The sequence below is a fragment of the Tetrao urogallus genome (genome assembly GCF_951394365.1).
Source record: "Tetrao urogallus genome assembly, chromosome: 18".
NCBI lineage: Eukaryota > Metazoa > Chordata > Aves > Galliformes > Phasianidae > Tetrao > Tetrao urogallus.
Genome location: NC_136831.1, coordinates 7313618 through 7330057, shown reverse-complemented (window position 1 = coordinate 7330057; position 16440 = coordinate 7313618). Strand labels below are relative to the sequence as shown.

At 45.0% G+C, this 16440-nt stretch overlaps 2 protein-coding genes across 2 annotated transcripts in view; one reads left to right on the top strand and one right to left on the bottom strand.

Annotated features, from left to right (window-relative positions):
• HEXD (hexosaminidase D) lies at window positions 1-6987 on the bottom strand (the record flags this gene model as incomplete). Its single annotated transcript, XM_079544171.1, is given in 12 exon segments — window positions 1-169; window positions 732-821; window positions 1315-1416; window positions 1492-1570; window positions 2372-2454; window positions 2624-2819; window positions 3312-3383; window positions 4556-4739; window positions 6241-6405; window positions 6503-6590; window positions 6654-6778; window positions 6781-6987. Coding segments are annotated over 12 exon segments (1560 nt in total).
• A 12-nt stretch (window positions 6988-6999) lies between these two features.
• OGFOD3 (2-oxoglutarate and iron dependent oxygenase domain containing 3) overlaps window positions 7000-16440 on the top strand; it is a gene marked incomplete at both ends in the record, with an annotated part of 34993 nt that continues 25552 nt past the window's right edge. The window contains 4 exons of the mRNA XM_079544286.1: window positions 7000-7058; window positions 7136-7362; window positions 13413-13488; window positions 14274-14316. Of these exons, the coding sequence (XP_079400412.1) occupies window positions 7000-7058; window positions 7136-7362; window positions 13413-13488; window positions 14274-14316 (405 nt within the window). The remainder of the gene's footprint in view (window positions 7059-7135; window positions 7363-13412; window positions 13489-14273; window positions 14317-16440) is intronic.

Below are 16440 nucleotides of genomic sequence, written 5' to 3'. Positions count from 1 at the left end.
CTAATTTTGTGCTTTTATTGCTTTATCTAAATCATCCACCACTTGCTGCAGCTTTTCTAGGCTGGGGTGGACGTTCTCCTCCATCCACTCCTCTACAGTACACTTGTGGAAGACTTGCTCCATGGCTGCCTGGAGGTCTTGCACCACAGCATTCCACTTGGACAGAAGACTGACCAAAATCAAGGAAGAAAGGAGAAAATGATCAAGTTTGCAGGTGATTTCTGCCTCAAGAGGGGAGAAGCTTACTAGGGCTTTCACAGGGGCTACAAAGAGGATACAGTCCTTAGGATGAGTATGCAGAAACAGCATCTGTAAAAAAGACCTTAGCACAAATGGCAAAACATGGTACATTAAGTACTGTTAATCTTAGCAACTCTTTTTCGGAAAGCACACACGCTGCCAGGGGAAAGGGGCCTGGTTTTATCCCAAGCTCTGCCTGGATCCTGGTCCCTGCTATATTCCCACACTGAGACTCACAACTTCTGAGATGGAGGAGAAACTCCAAACATAAGGGAGGGCCTTCCAAAGAATCTGTACTTGTATTCACTAAATTTGTTCAACAGACAGCAGATAAAAGTAAGCCTGCTCTTCTATTTAAATCTATTCTATGAACACATTGCAATGATTGATTTTCTGAGTAAACTATATAAAGAGGTGAGAACTCAAAGCTGTAGGAATTTGCCAGCCTGAAAAATGACAGACTTGTTCCTCTGTAAAATAGGTGTTGTTACCTTATTGCATCTGGCTGAAAGTGATGCATTATTATAGGATGAATAATCTTCCTTTTTCTGTGGTAGGGACTGAACCAGCCTGTGACATACCTGAAAATATATGTTAGTATGAACAGTCTTTGAAACAGCAGGAGTGTATCTGTAAACAGAGGGAAGTGATTGAGCTTTAGCTTTATCTCACAAGTGGAGAGAATGACTAAGGAGTAAGCAAATTTAAGGCTATATATCTTTGGAACTGGCTTGTAGAAGACTTTGTGGCAGACAATAACAACTGGACACCTGCTGCAATTTAAGTTTCATTTCAAGTTCATTTTTTGGTAACCAAACAATTAAAAATATTCACTTTAAGTTCTAATTTAACAAATAATCAGTTTACTGAAGTAAGACAGCACATGCAGTCTAGGAATTCAGCTGAATTCAGACATTAAGTTCTGCTGAGGTGTTGGTATGCAGGGTGAAATGCCTGAAATGTAGTGCTTAACGTTCAAGCGGCTTGCTGGAGTTCCCTGTGTATATGGCCCATTTCTAGGTGCTACAGCCCCCACGCTCCTGTGGACAGAAAAATCAATGCAAACCTTAGTACCTGTTCCTTTCAAGAAGTTCATCCACTGATGACTTGAGGTAGAAGCTAACTTGTGTCACAAGGGCAAGAATATTGCTGCCAGGAAAGGTCCCCGTACTTGTGCTGTCCAAAGAGATCATTAGTTTCTGCACTTACTGTGCACTGTGAAGTGTCTGAGTCCAGCAGCTGGAATTTTACCTCATGAAAGTATCTAATTCCAGATTGGACATTCCCAGGAGCTTTTCCACATTTTCTTTAACCTTTTCAGAATAGCCACCTGGGCAGAGGACATAAGAAATGAGACAGAGGAGCCTTCATAACAAAAGTGCTCAAAAAGAGGGTTTTTCTCAAGCACTCAGCCTTGGCTTACCAGATCTCTTTGGATGAATGTAAGTTAAAATAGAAGAAGAACAAGGAAAAAAAGGGGGGGTGGAGGGAGTACATCTTTCACAAGGCTTCTTGTGCCACAAAAAGCCCTTTTTAGTTATGAGCTTTCCATTCAGAGTACTTAATACTTTTAGTGTCTTAGTTAAGCATAAGCAGGTTGTATTTTAATGTTTTGAAAAGAAATGCAGACAGACAAAATTAAAAATCTGATTGGCAGCTGCCTCTGAAGAAGCCAGAAACGACAGGAAGTTTTTACAAGGCACTTTACTTCCTAGGTGCATTTTAAGAAAATGCATTAATTTCTGTATGTAAACAATATTTAAATGTCATTAGTCTCATTAGTCTCACTTATGTACCAGCAAAGTTTGAAATTAATTACCAAGAAAGCAATTCTTAATTTTTTTTTTCCAGTACGTGATGAGTTTAGTGGTGATTTTGTATATAGTATATATAATATACTGTATATATTTTATAATACAACATGATTGGAATACTATGGCTCTTTTTAAATGCATAGGCCAAGAGGCTTCTCTGCTGCTGCAGGTGAGATGCGAGATCTATTTTGTAATTTGGATCATGATCAAATAGTGAAACCACCTCAAAATGTAGTAAGCCTGTGCTAACCTTAGGGCAAGGTCATTTCACTGCTGTGTTAGGCTTTAGCTCAGAGAGAATAAAGTTGCCATTGTACCATTCTCTAGTGCCTGCAGACATACAGCCAGTGATGGAATTGCCACGGGGAAAAGCTCACACAAAACAGAGAAGTGATCATACCTAAAAAAGAAAACATTCACTAATTAGACATTCGAGTTGGGTGAAGCTGAGCAGTAACTGATAGGAAAGATTCCAGCGTTGCCAACTTCCTTTCTAAATCTCCAAGTTCCTTGTGCATCTGAGGAAGGCTTGGGTGGAAGTCTGCTTCATGTTAAAAGACGTGCCTTACCTCTGCCAGCCAGTCAGTGCGATACCTTGGAGCACATCAGCAGGGATGCTGCTTGCTACTTTCAGCCACTGAAGGTGGTTTTTTAAGTGGTGTCCAATAAGTGTTAGAGACTGATTCACTCCTGTAGCGCCCTTAAAAGCGCTAGCAAACCACACCTTGGAGAAGCCACATCTACGATACTTCTCTATAAGAAGCACTGAAATAAGACACAAAAGAATACCTATAGGACACATATTTCTCCAGTTTTCAGCCATGTCTGCAATGTTCCAGTTAACAAGAATTCTGGGCTCTGAACGTTTCTATTAGAGGAAGAGCCATGAGGTCTACTGGCATGGAAGCAGCTGGGGCGATTCTGCTGATAATACAAGTGTATTAAATGCATCATACAATTTAATAAGAGGAGGGTAAATCTCCACTTGTCTAAAAAAATTAGCTGCTGTTCTTTCATTGTAGGATGTTTGCTGCCTTGAAGGAGTAGTTCAGAAGAATTTTCTCATAATAAGGGCTGCACTCCATCTTCTCCAATTGCGCATCACTTTCTTTTTTCCCCCCTTCAAGGATTAGCACTGATCAGACTTTTGTTGTTTTTCCCAAAATGGCACACATTGGAAAGCTTTAAAGAAAGCTTAAAATGATAATAAATAATCAGGTATCAGAGCTCTTCCACGCAGCTCAGAGAAGTACAAACCTTTGCTCTCCACATCCAGGTCTGCAGCATAGTCCCAGATCATAGGCTGCACCAGCTGTGGGATCCCAGATTCTGAAAGGAGCAGAGGTTTTTTTTTTTTTTAAGTAATAGAAAAAGGACAGTTACAGGTGAGAAAGAAGTACATGTCAGTCATGCATTACTGCACCTATAGAACAAACTATGGCCTGTCACTGAATTCTTCATGCCCACGTGCATTTTCAGCCTTGTCAGGACTTTGAACATGTCAGGGGCATGAATCTATTAGTTTACCTGCCTGCTTGAACTGGTGGAGTTGCAAACGGTACATGCAAGATGTCAGCTAAATTCAAAGGAAATAATCACCCATTAGGTTAGGGATTATCTGCACAGAACTCAGCTTTTCAAGAAGCCCATAATGAAGATGCAAGGTTAGCTTCCCTTTATAATCAGCTCCCTGAGTAGTTTTAAACGTGAGAAATTCTCACCCCTCAACAAGATGCAGTAAACCGTGCATAAATTGAGTACTTTAACTGCATCCCATTTTACTCTTAGTCCATTATTGGCTGTGGTGGTAGACTGCACATAGCTAGATGCTGTGCTTCTTTTGTGGGAATTGCAGGAGTTCTAGTTTTTTGGGGATGATTCCCCACCATGAAAGCTATGAGTAGGTCAATCAGAGCTGGAGGAGCTGTATGGTTCTTCATGATACTGTCTAAATCTGTTTAGAGCAGACACGTAAAATGGAAAAATGTGAAAGTCCATTAGAACCATTCTAACTTTAGTAGTAGTTGCATATTTTTCAACATAGGAGGCTTGTGACAATACAGTATTGGAGTTCCTCACTGTGTCAACTTTAACATCAAGGACACAGAGCTTCTCTTGAATCTGCGTTATGGGAACCAGATACTGTACAAAGTAACAACTAACGTTAGAAGGTGGTGAGAAGTGTAGAAATTTAGGAAAAGACTACAGTTTTTCTTTGAAATGGGTAAAGACAGTAGAATTTATGGTGACCACTGTGCAAAATGACTATTACCAGATAGAAAACTGAACTGCATACATTGTATGACTTGCCCAATGTCAAAAAGAAAGTCTGTAGCATTGCCATGGACTAAGTGTCTCCACTTCTTACTCTAATGGACCACATCTCAGCTATTCTCGGATCATTCTGTATTGTATTTCAGCTGATAGCAGATCTGTTTCAACTGAATGCGTGAACTCTTTTGAGGGCTACCAAACGACTCACCCCATCCCAGGTGACACACCTGCCAGTGTTTCCTCGCTGATCCCTCTCAGCATGTCATCCCACACGATGGGAGTCACAGTGGGATAAGACGAAACCACATAACTTGCAACTGCTTTTATATGGAATAAGCACAGCTTCTCAGGCGTGTTCCCTTGTTGTTGCAGCCATTCCTTGGACTCCTCTCCTTCACCAAGGTAGTAGACCTGAAACATCAAGCAAATAATTCTGACTTCCTGTATGGGAATAGGGGGAACAAATTTGATACAGCATCACGCAATCATACAGTATTCGCAAACTACGGCACAAACGTAACACACTGAGCAGAAGTATTTCAAAGTGCTTTTCAGTGCTGAAGACATTGTGAGTATCAACCTGCAGGATCTGGCTCTGACTAAACACATCACAGAAGGGCTGCCCAGGAAGGTGGTGGAGTCACCGACCCTGGAGGTGTTCAAGGAACATTTGGATTTAGTGTTGAGGGACACGGTTTAGTGACAACTATTGGTGATAGGTGGACGGTTGGACTGGATGATCTTGAAGGTCTTTTCCAACAGTGGTGATTCTGTGAATCACAGAATCACAGAATCACAGAACTGTAGGGGTTGGAAGGGACCTCCTGAGATCATCGAGTCCAACCCCCTGCCAAAGCAGGTTCCCTACAGCAGGTCGCACAGGTCGGCATCCAGGCAGGTCTTGAACATCTCCACAGAAGGAGACTCCACCCCCTCCCTGGGCAGCCTGTTCCAGTGCTCCGTCACCCTCACTGTAAAGAAGTTCTTGCGCATGTTTGTGCGGAACTTCCTATGCTCCAGTTTCTGGCCATTTCCCCTTGTCCTGTCTCCTCTCACCACTGAAAAGAGTCCGGCCTCGCCATTCTGCCCCCCACACCTTAGATATTTATAGACCTGGATCAGGTCCCCTCTCAGTCTCCTTTTCTCAAGGCTGAACAGACCCAGTTCACTCAGCCTTTCCTCATAGGGGAGATGCTCCAGGCCCTTCACCATCTTCGTGGCCCTCCGCTGGACTCTTTCCAAGAGATCCCTGTCTTTTTTGTACTGGGGAGCCCAGAACTGGACGCAGTGCTCCAGATGAGGTCTTACCAGGGAAGTTTTCTAGAAGAATTAAAATATCTCAGGAATAATTAAGTGCATGGGAACTGTTGAATCACAGCCTGAACCTCTGCTTGACCACCTGAGGCGAGCAAGGAATCAGCCATGGGAGCACAAGTGAAGGCACCTAGACCCATTTAAGAGCTGACTACCAGGGGGGAAGAATCTTTTCTGGAGATCCCCTCCTTTGGAGTTTCATGGCGAGCCCAGGATATGGGTAAGCGTTCTATCTATTCTCTTTCAGTATAATAAAACTGCTTACTGCTTAGCCAAACTCTCTGGTATATTTTGGAATTATAACATCTGTACATTCACTGGTTATACATTAAAGCATACTGTATTTGTCTTTGGAAGGTTTGTCTTGTGAGCTGTTCTCGCCAGTCTTAGTTAAAGAAAACTAGCAACCATATGGTCCAGAATTGAATGAAGTGAGATTCCTCTCGTGGAAGGAGATCATTTCTACACAAATCCATAAGTGACGTGGGAGCACGTCCAAAGGTTGGCCCGGCACAGTCAGTCCTACGTAAGCTGCGTATTTGGGTTCATTAAGATGGATACGCTCCGCTGTCACGGCAGCACCCGGCCCGCGCCTCACCTCATCGCAGCCGATGTGGAACCACCTCAGGTCCCGGTGCAGCTCCATGACGCGGTCGATCATGGCTCTGACCAGCGCCCGCGCCTCCTCCTTGTGCGGGTTGAGGGCGTTGGGGAACAGCTTCACCTCACGGAGATGCGCGAATTCCTTGTGCTTCAGCGCGAACTGCGGCGGGACGGGGCGCGGCGATGGGACGGGGACCCGCGATGGGACGGACCCGTGCGCAGCCCCAGCGGGGGGGGGCGGGTCGGGGGCCGCTCACCTCCATGTGCCCGAAGCTTTGCACCAGCGGCACCACCTCCAGCCCCAGCTCCGCGGCGCGGCCCAGCAGCTGCCTCAGCTCCGTGCGGCTGCGGAAGGACGCGCTGAGAGCCGCGCCGAGCGCCGCGCCCGCCGCCCCTCCCCGCCGTTACCTGTAGGCGTGCGGCGCGCTCAGCGCCTCCAGCGGCGCCGCGTAGGGAAACGCGTCCTCGTACTCCAGCAGCAGCCCGGTGGCGCCCATCGCGCGGAGCAGCGGCAGCACCTGAGGGGAAGGGGGGGTGGTGGCGGGCGAGCGGGGGGCGCGGGACGGGCCGAGCGCCGCCCCCTCCCCTCTCCCCACACCTCGGCCAGGTACGCGGCGCGGGGCGGAGCGCCCTTCAGGTCCAGGTGCACCAGGCGCCGCCGCATCTCGTTCGACGGCTCTGGCCCCTCTCGCTCCTCCCCTCGCTCCGCCCCGGCAGTCCGAGCGCGGCGCGTCGAGCGCATCGCTCCGCGGCGATGGCGGCCGTGGCGGCGCGGCGGCGGACGGGCGGCGGGGAGCGGCGGCGGCAGGGCAGGTAAGGGGCGGGCGGGAGGAGGGGCGGCGAGGGAGCGAATGGCGGCCGTGCGGTAACGGCCGTGCCGCTCCCCGCAGCGCACGGAGGAACGCGAGTCCGCGGGATGCGCGCGGCGGGCGGCTGTGGGCCGCGTGCTTCGTCTCCGCCGCTCTCGTCGCGGCCGCCGGCGCCTTCCTGGCGTGGAGCTCCCGGAGCGCTGAGGACGGCGTCGCCGAGGTGTTGGCCGGGCGAGGGGAGACGCTGCTCGACAAGTTCGTGGAGGTGCCGTGCTCCGGGGACTACGACGGCTACCGGAGGTTTGAAGGTATTTGGGGATCCCCGCTCCTGCAGGGAGGCGGAGCGCTGGGGCCGCTCCCCGTGCTTCTCACATAACGCTCTGCTGAGGCTCAGGGGGAGCGGAGTAAACTTTGTGCTACTCCCGAGCAGGAAGAGGCTTCTTCTCGGGAGATGTCTCTTCTTCAAAGCACTCCTCCTGTGAAAAAGCAGCTCAGCTCTTGTTTCAGCCTGGCTGTGTGTTGAGCGTGAGTGATGAACTGTGCCGTGCTGAGGGAAAATAAAAACTTTATTTCCTGATTTATTTGAATCACAGAATCATTTAGGTTGGAAATGAGCTCTAAGAGCATCCGGTCCAAACATCAACCTGCCCCACCATACCTGCTAAACTGTATTCCTTGATGCTACAGCCGCCCTCTTCTTGAAAGCTGTTATCCAAATCTGGTTCCTCTTTAGCTGTTAGACAAATCCATTCCCTTATCTGGTTTGTTATGTGGCTGACAAAAGCTTACTAAGCTTACTGCAGCTTACTGGGAGCTGCAGTGAGCTGCTTGGAGCAGAGCAGCTCTTCCAGCACTGGTTTGGTGGGAAGCGGCCATCAGCTTGCAGCTTGGTTGTACTGCCCCAAGGATGGGAGATGGGGGGGATAACTGCCTGGTCCTGGTGGTGTTGGGCAAAAAACCGGTAACAAGACAGAAGGTGATGCACAGCCTGCGGTCAAAAAAGGCCTTCCCAGTGTTCATGTGGTAGGGCTTTGGAGAATTCATCACAGTAGATGTTCTTGAAGCCAAATAAAGCACCTCAGGAACTTCCTCACAAGAGAGCGTCCTCAGTAGGAGGACTTTTTGATTCTGAGCATGAGAATGCATGTGTTCAGTTTTAACTTCCTGCAGTAAGGAAGAATGGCTGCTGGCTGTTCTTCTGCTGTTTTAAGGCCAGAGAAATCTATGCAGCCAGTGTTGCTGCAGGTTGGTTCTTCAACTCTGAACTGGGGTTGAATCTATCTGCATTCTGCTACCAGGGCTTTGGTTTATCAAAAAAAACAAACAAGAAAGCTCACCAAAACAGTATTTTCCCAATTTCTGGTTTGTTAGAGGAATGTTCTGAGCTGAAGACTTGTGGTCTTGGCAGCCCCAACAGCGTGGAGAAGGAACTTTAAGGATATCTCAGCTGAGGAATGAGCAGATGCGTTCTGTGTTCTTGCAGTGTGGGAGGAGCAAGCGTGCCCTCTCTTGACCGCGCATTAAATGGCTGGTGTGGTCGGCGTCAAACCCAGGAACGTGCTGGAGGCGCGAGGGGGAGTCGCCTTGGATGGGTTTGTATTCAGTGTATTTGCATTCGCTCAATGCCCGCCAGAGGGCGCCCGTGAGCCGTCCGCAGCGCTCCTGCTGCACGCGTTACTGGGAGCTTGGGGTGGCTGCGCCGCACAGACTGCTGCTCTCTGCCGAACTGCATTCGGCTCCTCAGCTTTAATCGCTTTGTTGGAAACAGCTTTTTATCACTGAAGAGCTTTTATTCCGTCTTTACTCTGGCGTTGCATCCACAGCTGCTGGTGCTGTGGCAGGAGGCACGCTGCCATTACCCTTTGGTCTGTCCACAGTTCAGATGAGCTTCTTACTTATGCACCTGCTCCCCCTCAATCCAGTCCAACAGAGCATCTGGTTTTGCTTCGACAGATAACAGTGGTTGGTGTCACAGAGCCTTATTTCCATAGTACTGCTCAACAGAAAACTTGCTTCATACAGCTATAAAATGTGCTACAAGTGCTAAGTTGATGATGTTTGCAGAAGGTGGGGCATGCTGTGAGCAGAGTCTGATCCTTGCAGCCAGATCTTCGCTATTTCTGCTCTCTTGAGATATGGTTAACTACTTAAAGCTGCTGTGGCTTTCAGCGTGTCTGATGAATCTGTGCATAGTCCTGTGTGTGCTGGCATACTCTGTTAGGGTTCAAAGCTTCTGCCACTGCTGAGGCTCTGAGATCCTTTCCCAGAGGTGAGGTCAGTGGATATGGAAAGCACTTTTAATAGTGGGTCCAACACTGAGATTTCTGGTGTTATCATGACAATATCATCTTGCCCATCTCTTTTCTCTCAAGAGTCATCCCTGTCTTGGCAATGAACCTCTTTCAAGAATAGGCAAAGCTGGGATATAGGCACCTAGACCCTGGGTCCTGTTACTTTCTATTTTCTGTGTGCTGATTAGGGAGTATTTCTGGTTTTTCAGTGTTGTGTACATTTCTCCTTTTCTGATTGGAAAAATACAACTCCTGCATTCAAAGCTGAGTAGCTTATTAGATAAGTGATTTGTTTTTGCTAGGCACAGCTTTGTGGAAGCTACTGGGTACTCTGTAATGCTAGCCTATATTCTCATGAGTGCAGATTTTGGAAATATGCTCTTACTGCTTTAGTGCTCCCACGTGCAGTGGTTTCTTAGACAAAGATGACACATTTCTTAATGCTGAAATTGTTTTCATCAACACAGATGGTTCTAGTCCTTTCACAGTTTGCATCCAGTATTCATACCTTGCTTCTGGAACCTGTCTGATTTCATGCTAGACTCTGTTTTTGTTTATCTTCTCAGGTTGGAAAAGCTTCAGCTGTTTCTTTCAGAATACCTCCTGCTTCTAGCATTATCTTTGCTAGTTTTCCTAGCTTAGCAATATGCATGGGAACTGCTGAGCCACAGCCTGAACCACTGATTGAGCACTGGTGGAAAAGACCCAGTCAGCCCTGGGAGCACAGGTGAAGGCAGTTAACACGTGCAGTTGGAAGGGGAGCAGCCTGGCTGCACCTCTCTTAGCCTCATTTGAGGGCTGACCCCTAGCTGGGAAGGTTCACTAAGGAGGGATCTCCAAAAAGAGAAGCTTTTCCCTGCAAACCCAGAATCTTCTGATACAGGTGAGCAATCTTCTTCCCTTCCTTTATAGCACCTCTTTGTCATGTCAGTCCTGCTGTCATCACGTCTCTGTTGTCACACCTTTCCCAATGTATTGATACATCCAATTGCTACACAACGTAACCCTCATCCTCTCTAAAGCTAGCTTTGCTAAATCCTGACTCCAGTACCAGCCTTTCCAGAAGGGTAAGTCCTGCGCTGTTGTTTGCAGCCAGAATTTTAGAGCACAAATCTCTTCTGAAAAAGCAAGTCTTTCTAGTGTCCTTTCTGAGGAGTCATGCAAGGAAGGTTCTGTTTAGATGAGTTGCTGTGGAGCATTGAATTTCTCCTTTGAATTTCCTTTTTGCCACATCTCTCCTTGAACACATGCTTTCCCTTATCTCTAAGAGTTTTCTTTGCCACTCGTGCATTAAAGAGTCCTTTTCAGTGGCACAAGGAAGGTCATTCTGCTCTTTTGTCTCTATCTGTAAAGACAACTTTATTGGTTTTCTATGCTCAGCTTTCTCCTGAGTGTCTTAGAATCTCATTTTTGTGTCAGTCTGTTATCTCAGTCTTTTTTAATCCTGTTTTGTAGCAGAATAATAATAAGAAGTGTACTGCAGCTTTCCGAACTTGTGCCTTATGATTTTGTTGACGTCTTTATACCCATAGAGTGTTCGATAAGGTGTGCAATACATGGTGTGTGATTTGTGGTTGGTGGTAATTATTCTGCATGTCTTTGGTGAATGAATCTTGTGGTTCTTAATGAAATGTCTCATAAGTGTTTTCAGTTCTGGCAGCCTAAATTCGTTCCTTTTTTGGCTGTTTCTGTACATCTGTGAGTGTTGAATTGAAACTGTTTCTCCCTCAGCCATTTGTCCTGCTCTTATGATGAGTGTTTGCTAGCGTGGAGGCACAGATGTCTCATCATTCAGCTTCCGAGATGCTTTCATGCTGGCGTTCAAAAGTGAAGAGCCAATTTTTAACCTACGCATACGATGGAGCTTTATGGGCTTTAGGGGGGATGAGAAATAGTTGGCATTGTTTACTGGCTGCTACTTTTTCCCATTCGTGACTGCTAGGTTATATGCTACAAAGGAACATAGCATTTCCAGTGCTTGCAGTGTTTAATTGGCAAACGGTCAGTGCCTGGGATTGAGAGACTGAAAAAGCTCAGGATTTCCATGAGAACATGGCCCTGCTTTTCTGACTGCAGCGGGAGGGGATAATTACAATTCTCCTCAAACACAGAATTCACCCTCTCTTCCTCCCCCCCTCTAATTCATAACTTAGCACAACTTTTCCACCTGGAAAGCCCTTGTCAGTTGAATTCTATGCTTCTGGGGCTGTGTTGCAAAGTGCTGTTTTCAAATTCGTGAAGCACCTTCAGGTTGCTAATTGAATTTTTGCATTTTTAAGTGTTTTGTGTTTTTTTTTTTCCTCCACACTTCTGTTTCTGAAGAATGGTGTGTTTTGATTCTGCTGCTGTTCGCAGTGTCAAAAGGAGAAAAGTGAGCTTGGGGTTCTGGTTCATTTTTGTTATAATGTTGGGTTCTGTGCTGGCCTTGCAGTACTGGTGGTTCACACTGTAAGCTCTTAACATTTTTGCCTGCTGCTTTCATAGATCATCTTCAAATAATTCAGCATGTGCCTCCTGGAATTTGACTCTTGAGCTGATCTCAGTGAGTTGTTGCTGGTAGTCAGAAAACAGGCAGAATTGTTTGGGTTGCAGCAGGCAAATCCAGGTAGGAAACCAAGTGGGTTACATTTTTACCCCAGTGGTTTAGAAGGAACAATTGCTTTTCAGAATAGTTGGGTTCTCAGGTGTTTGCTGGGAATGCCCTCAGTGCCTCCAGTTTAAATACACATCCAATAAGTGACTTTTTCAAGTGTGCAGTTGGTACGTGTTGTCAGCCTCAGGTTTTGCACCCACATCTCCTCGTGGCTTCTCTTTCTTCTCAAGGTGCTGCTGTAGTTGCAGGGTTTTGCAGTGTTGAAGCAGCCAAGGCACGTCCAGTATGCCAGTGTGCAGCCCTGCAGAGCGCTTGTACTGTGGCAAGATTTCTTTTTGTCACTGTGCTCATTGTTATCATCAGATGCTTTTGATCAGACTGACACTTTTGCCTTGCACGGATGAATGCGATTCTTTTCCTCTTGCAGCAGTGCTTTGTACCCTCTCCTTTGTTCCGAGGAACAAATAATCTCTGAAGAGGAGCTCAGCAACAGAAAAGTGTGTTGGCAAATGTCAGAAAATGGCTTCATTCACATTCTTCCATAAACTTTACATCTGTAAATGGAGTTTCCCCAGGAAAATGTCTAATGCAGCATCCCAAGGTCTGTATTGACTTGGAACTGATTTTATTTCTTGTTCTTGCCCAAAGGCTGTTGTGCATCAGACTTGTAGTTTTAAAAGAAATTTCATATATTCTTCACTCCTCTTACTGCTGATCCTTTTCCTTGAGCTTTTAATATTAAATGCTAGGTCGTTCTGTAATGAATTTTAAGTGATTTCTTTTATTGTAGGTCCTAATGCTTTTGGCTATGACACCTTTTAATGCAAGATCCATTATAAAAAACTGTCCTTTGAGGTCTGTTTGTAGAGACATTCAGAATGTGATTTGCCCTCTTGACTCTCCCTTTTGAGAGTGGTGTGTATCCCTGTCCATTATCTGAATGCTTGCTTACACTGTGAAGAAGAACTTTTTGTAGGTGTTTGCTATTAAGTGGTTTCAGTTGCTAGAAATGCTGCCCAATTTTGAACTGTTAGCCTGAGATGAAGGGATCCATGTGGCTCTTCTGAACTCCCTGGCTCTTGCCCTGCCTGTCTGAAGGCTGGAACAGAGCAGGTAAGGGGAAATCACTGAAGATCATCTTCCTGAGACCAGTTATACAATTAAGAACACTTGTACTGCTGCACTTAGATGCAGACATTTTGCCCTTCTTCCCATCTGTCTTTTTACATGTACGTATGTACAGATGTCTCCAGCACAGCCTGACTAACCAAGGGGCATCTTTGGCTCCAAGTGCTAGATATGCTCAGCAGCATCAGAAAGTCTGTTTTAATCCTACACTGGGATTTTGATAAAAATATTCTGTGGCTCCTGATGTAACTTTTGACTCTTGTGGATCTGAAAGGGGAGTAGGAGGACATCATGGGGATTTGGTTGGGAGCTTTTTGGGAAGGTGGTCTTTCCTTTTGTGTTTCAGGGTGCACTCCCAGGAGGTGTGGAAGAGGTGTGAGTGATGCTGTGATCACCAGGGAGGAAGCGGAAAGAATCCGTAGGTAATTCTCCTTCTTAAATTTCTATCTGCCATACTGACAGTGAGCCCCAGTTCAGGTGTAACAGAAAGCTGGCAAGCTGAAGGGGGGTGACTTAAACTGATGAATGCATTAAACTTGTGTGTATCTTATTAAAAGCTACTTTGCACTGCTGTTGTAGCGGAGACTTTTTGATACAGAGTCTGCATAGCTGTGTGGGCATTTGGGTTGTAGGGAAAAGAAAAGAAAACAGAATTCTCTGCACTAAATAAATGTTGAACAATTTTGTTCTGTTGTTCCAGTTTACATTCAGAAATAAAACCAAACAATAAAACCAAACATAAATCTCCTTTCAGATGAGTTGCTTTCTGGGTGGCTACGACCTGGTGCTGACCCTGTAGTTCTCTATGAGCGCAGTGATCAATTTTAATCAAATAGCATGGGACTGTCAAAGTCTGTAATAAGAAAATCTGGGGTGGCTTTTCTATTTGCTTGTTTTGTTTAATTTTGGCCAGACTGAATCTGAAAGCCAGGGTTGTGGGGTTTTTTAGTGAAGGTGCTTATGGTCTTGTATGTAAGGGCTGTTCCTGCCCAGAAATGTTCTGCAACGTGTAGATACTTTATTTTCATGACTAAGTGCATAATTCAGGGTTTCAAATAAAAGGTAGCTTCTCTTTTTTTACTTAACTGGGTTGTATTTGATGCAGTAAATAACTCTTACTGGAAAGCTGTGTGTTTTATATAATGACATTAAAGGACAAAGTAATCAAGCCTTCAGTTCTCATCTGAGGTTGTTGTTTTGCCTGCAGAATAGCAGAGAGGGGACTGTCCTTGGGAGGATCAGATGGAGGGGTGAGCAGTGTCCTCTTAATTTTTACATTCTCTTATTTCCAAGGAGAGCTTTAAGATTAAAAACAGGAGATAACGGATTTGGGGAAATTGTCTGGGAATTTATTTTCTATCCTATTAATGCTTTTGCTAGCACTATAATCGACTTCTCCAGTACAGCTGACACATTTCCTATTAAGTTAATATTTCTGGTGCCTCTCTTGGTCTGGTTTCGTCTTCTGCAGCTGGAGCCAGCTGCTAAAGCAGAATACACAAGTTTGATTTCTTTCCTTTTTGAGAAACCAAATCACAGTGGTTCACAGCTATCACATACAGGCTGATTTTTGTGTAAACTCCATGTAATGTCTTCAGCAGAACTCTGAATTATGTTCTTTAAATGTGGAAAAAACCTCACTTTTTTCTCTGCATTTTTCCCCTCTGTTCTCAGTTTGTTTTTGTGTATGAACAGATATTGTTTCCTGAGTATTTGTAAACATAAGCACTTCTTTGGGCCTCTGCTGAATTGGGACATTTGTTGGAAGAAAAGGAGAAAAGTTGTGATGGAAGGGAAAAACAACAAAAAAAGACTTTTTAAAATTGTCCTTGGGACTGCTAAAAAGATCTGCAGAAAACATTTTGGGAGCTTTTAAAGGGGAGGAGAAATGGGGGAAAATGGCTCTTTGGTAATAAAATTTTGTTGGTCTCAGAACTGTAGGCTGTGATCCTCTCAGGTTCCTTGCAGTGTGTGAATGTGAGAAAGCTGTTGCATGCTGTGACTCCTTAGGGAAAGGTGCAAAAGGAGCTTTTGCAAAAGGAGTTGCTTTGAAACCTCACCCAGAACTGTGGGTAGGCACTGAAAGATGCTAAAGAGATGAGCTGAAAAGCATTTCTAGAGGATAATGTTCAGGACAGCCCTTTGAATGTAGTCCTTCACCTAAATTTTCTTAGCCTTTGCTTTTTTTGTTGGTTTTTTTTTCCATTCTGCATTTTTTTCTTCCTTGTATTCTTGGATTCCTGATGTCCTGCAGTGAATCTGCTCCTGATATTGCAATCTTGGCTCCCAGATCTCATTAAATAATGACTGTTTTGTGCTGATGATGTGTAGATAAAACTTCTTTCTTCACTGAAGCTTGTTGTCCTCTTTTCAAACCTCTGGTCTACATAGCATACAAAATGCTTCAGCTCTCATTCCATCTGGCCACCTTACTCTGCCTTATGAGCTGCAAGTCTGTTGACTGAGGTCTGCTGCTTTGCTTTACATGTCTGAGACTTCGAAGTCCATCCAATTATGTTCATTGTTCTAAGACTAAATTTTTCCTTAAAAATTCTTTCAATAATTCTTCTCTTTGATTCTTTTCAATTCTTTCTTTAGTCAACTTTATCTCCATATTTCCAAGCTTCAAATTCCTGCTGTGAGGCAGACTATTTTCATTCTGATTTACTCCTATTTTAAATAGCATGTTTGCTTGTCATATTTGTATTTTGAGTTCACAGAAGTAGATTTGTTTGTGTGGCTGTAAGTTAATAATTTAAGGAGCTAAACTTGTAACTCTGTCAATTCTCTCCCTGTTTGCAGTCCTTTCTGCTTCCTTGGGGGACTGAAGGTTCACACAGAAACTTGTGTTCTTCTCCATACCTTTGTTTTGAGAAGATTCTGTCTGACACTGAATTACTGAAGTGTCCTAGGAGTCATACCCCAGTTGCTGTGCTGAACTTTCTGCCCCATATTCTGTTATAGCTGCTCCTAGATCAGTGTATTTGCCCACATGCCCATTCATGTGCATGCACACACTGAAGCTAGAAGAGGACGTGTAATTTTCTGGTCTGACTTCCAGCAGAATCTAAACAGAGGCACCTTCTGCACCACTGTCCTGCTTTCCCTTGTAGGTCTCTGCAAAATAACTTTTTTTTTTTTTTCTACTGTGTTCTTTCTCTTTCTAGAATGTAATTTCTGCTAGTTCTCCTGGTGTTTTTCAACTTTTTTTCCCCATCTTAATAAAGCTAATGGCCTTTCTTTCTTCTCCACCCAATATTTTCTTGCATGCAATCCCTGCTTACGTTACTTATTCTGACGGCAGCACCTCCAAAGATGTGAGTGAGTCAAACATCTCTCCAGCATAAATGAAACTTGACTCATTTACTATCAAA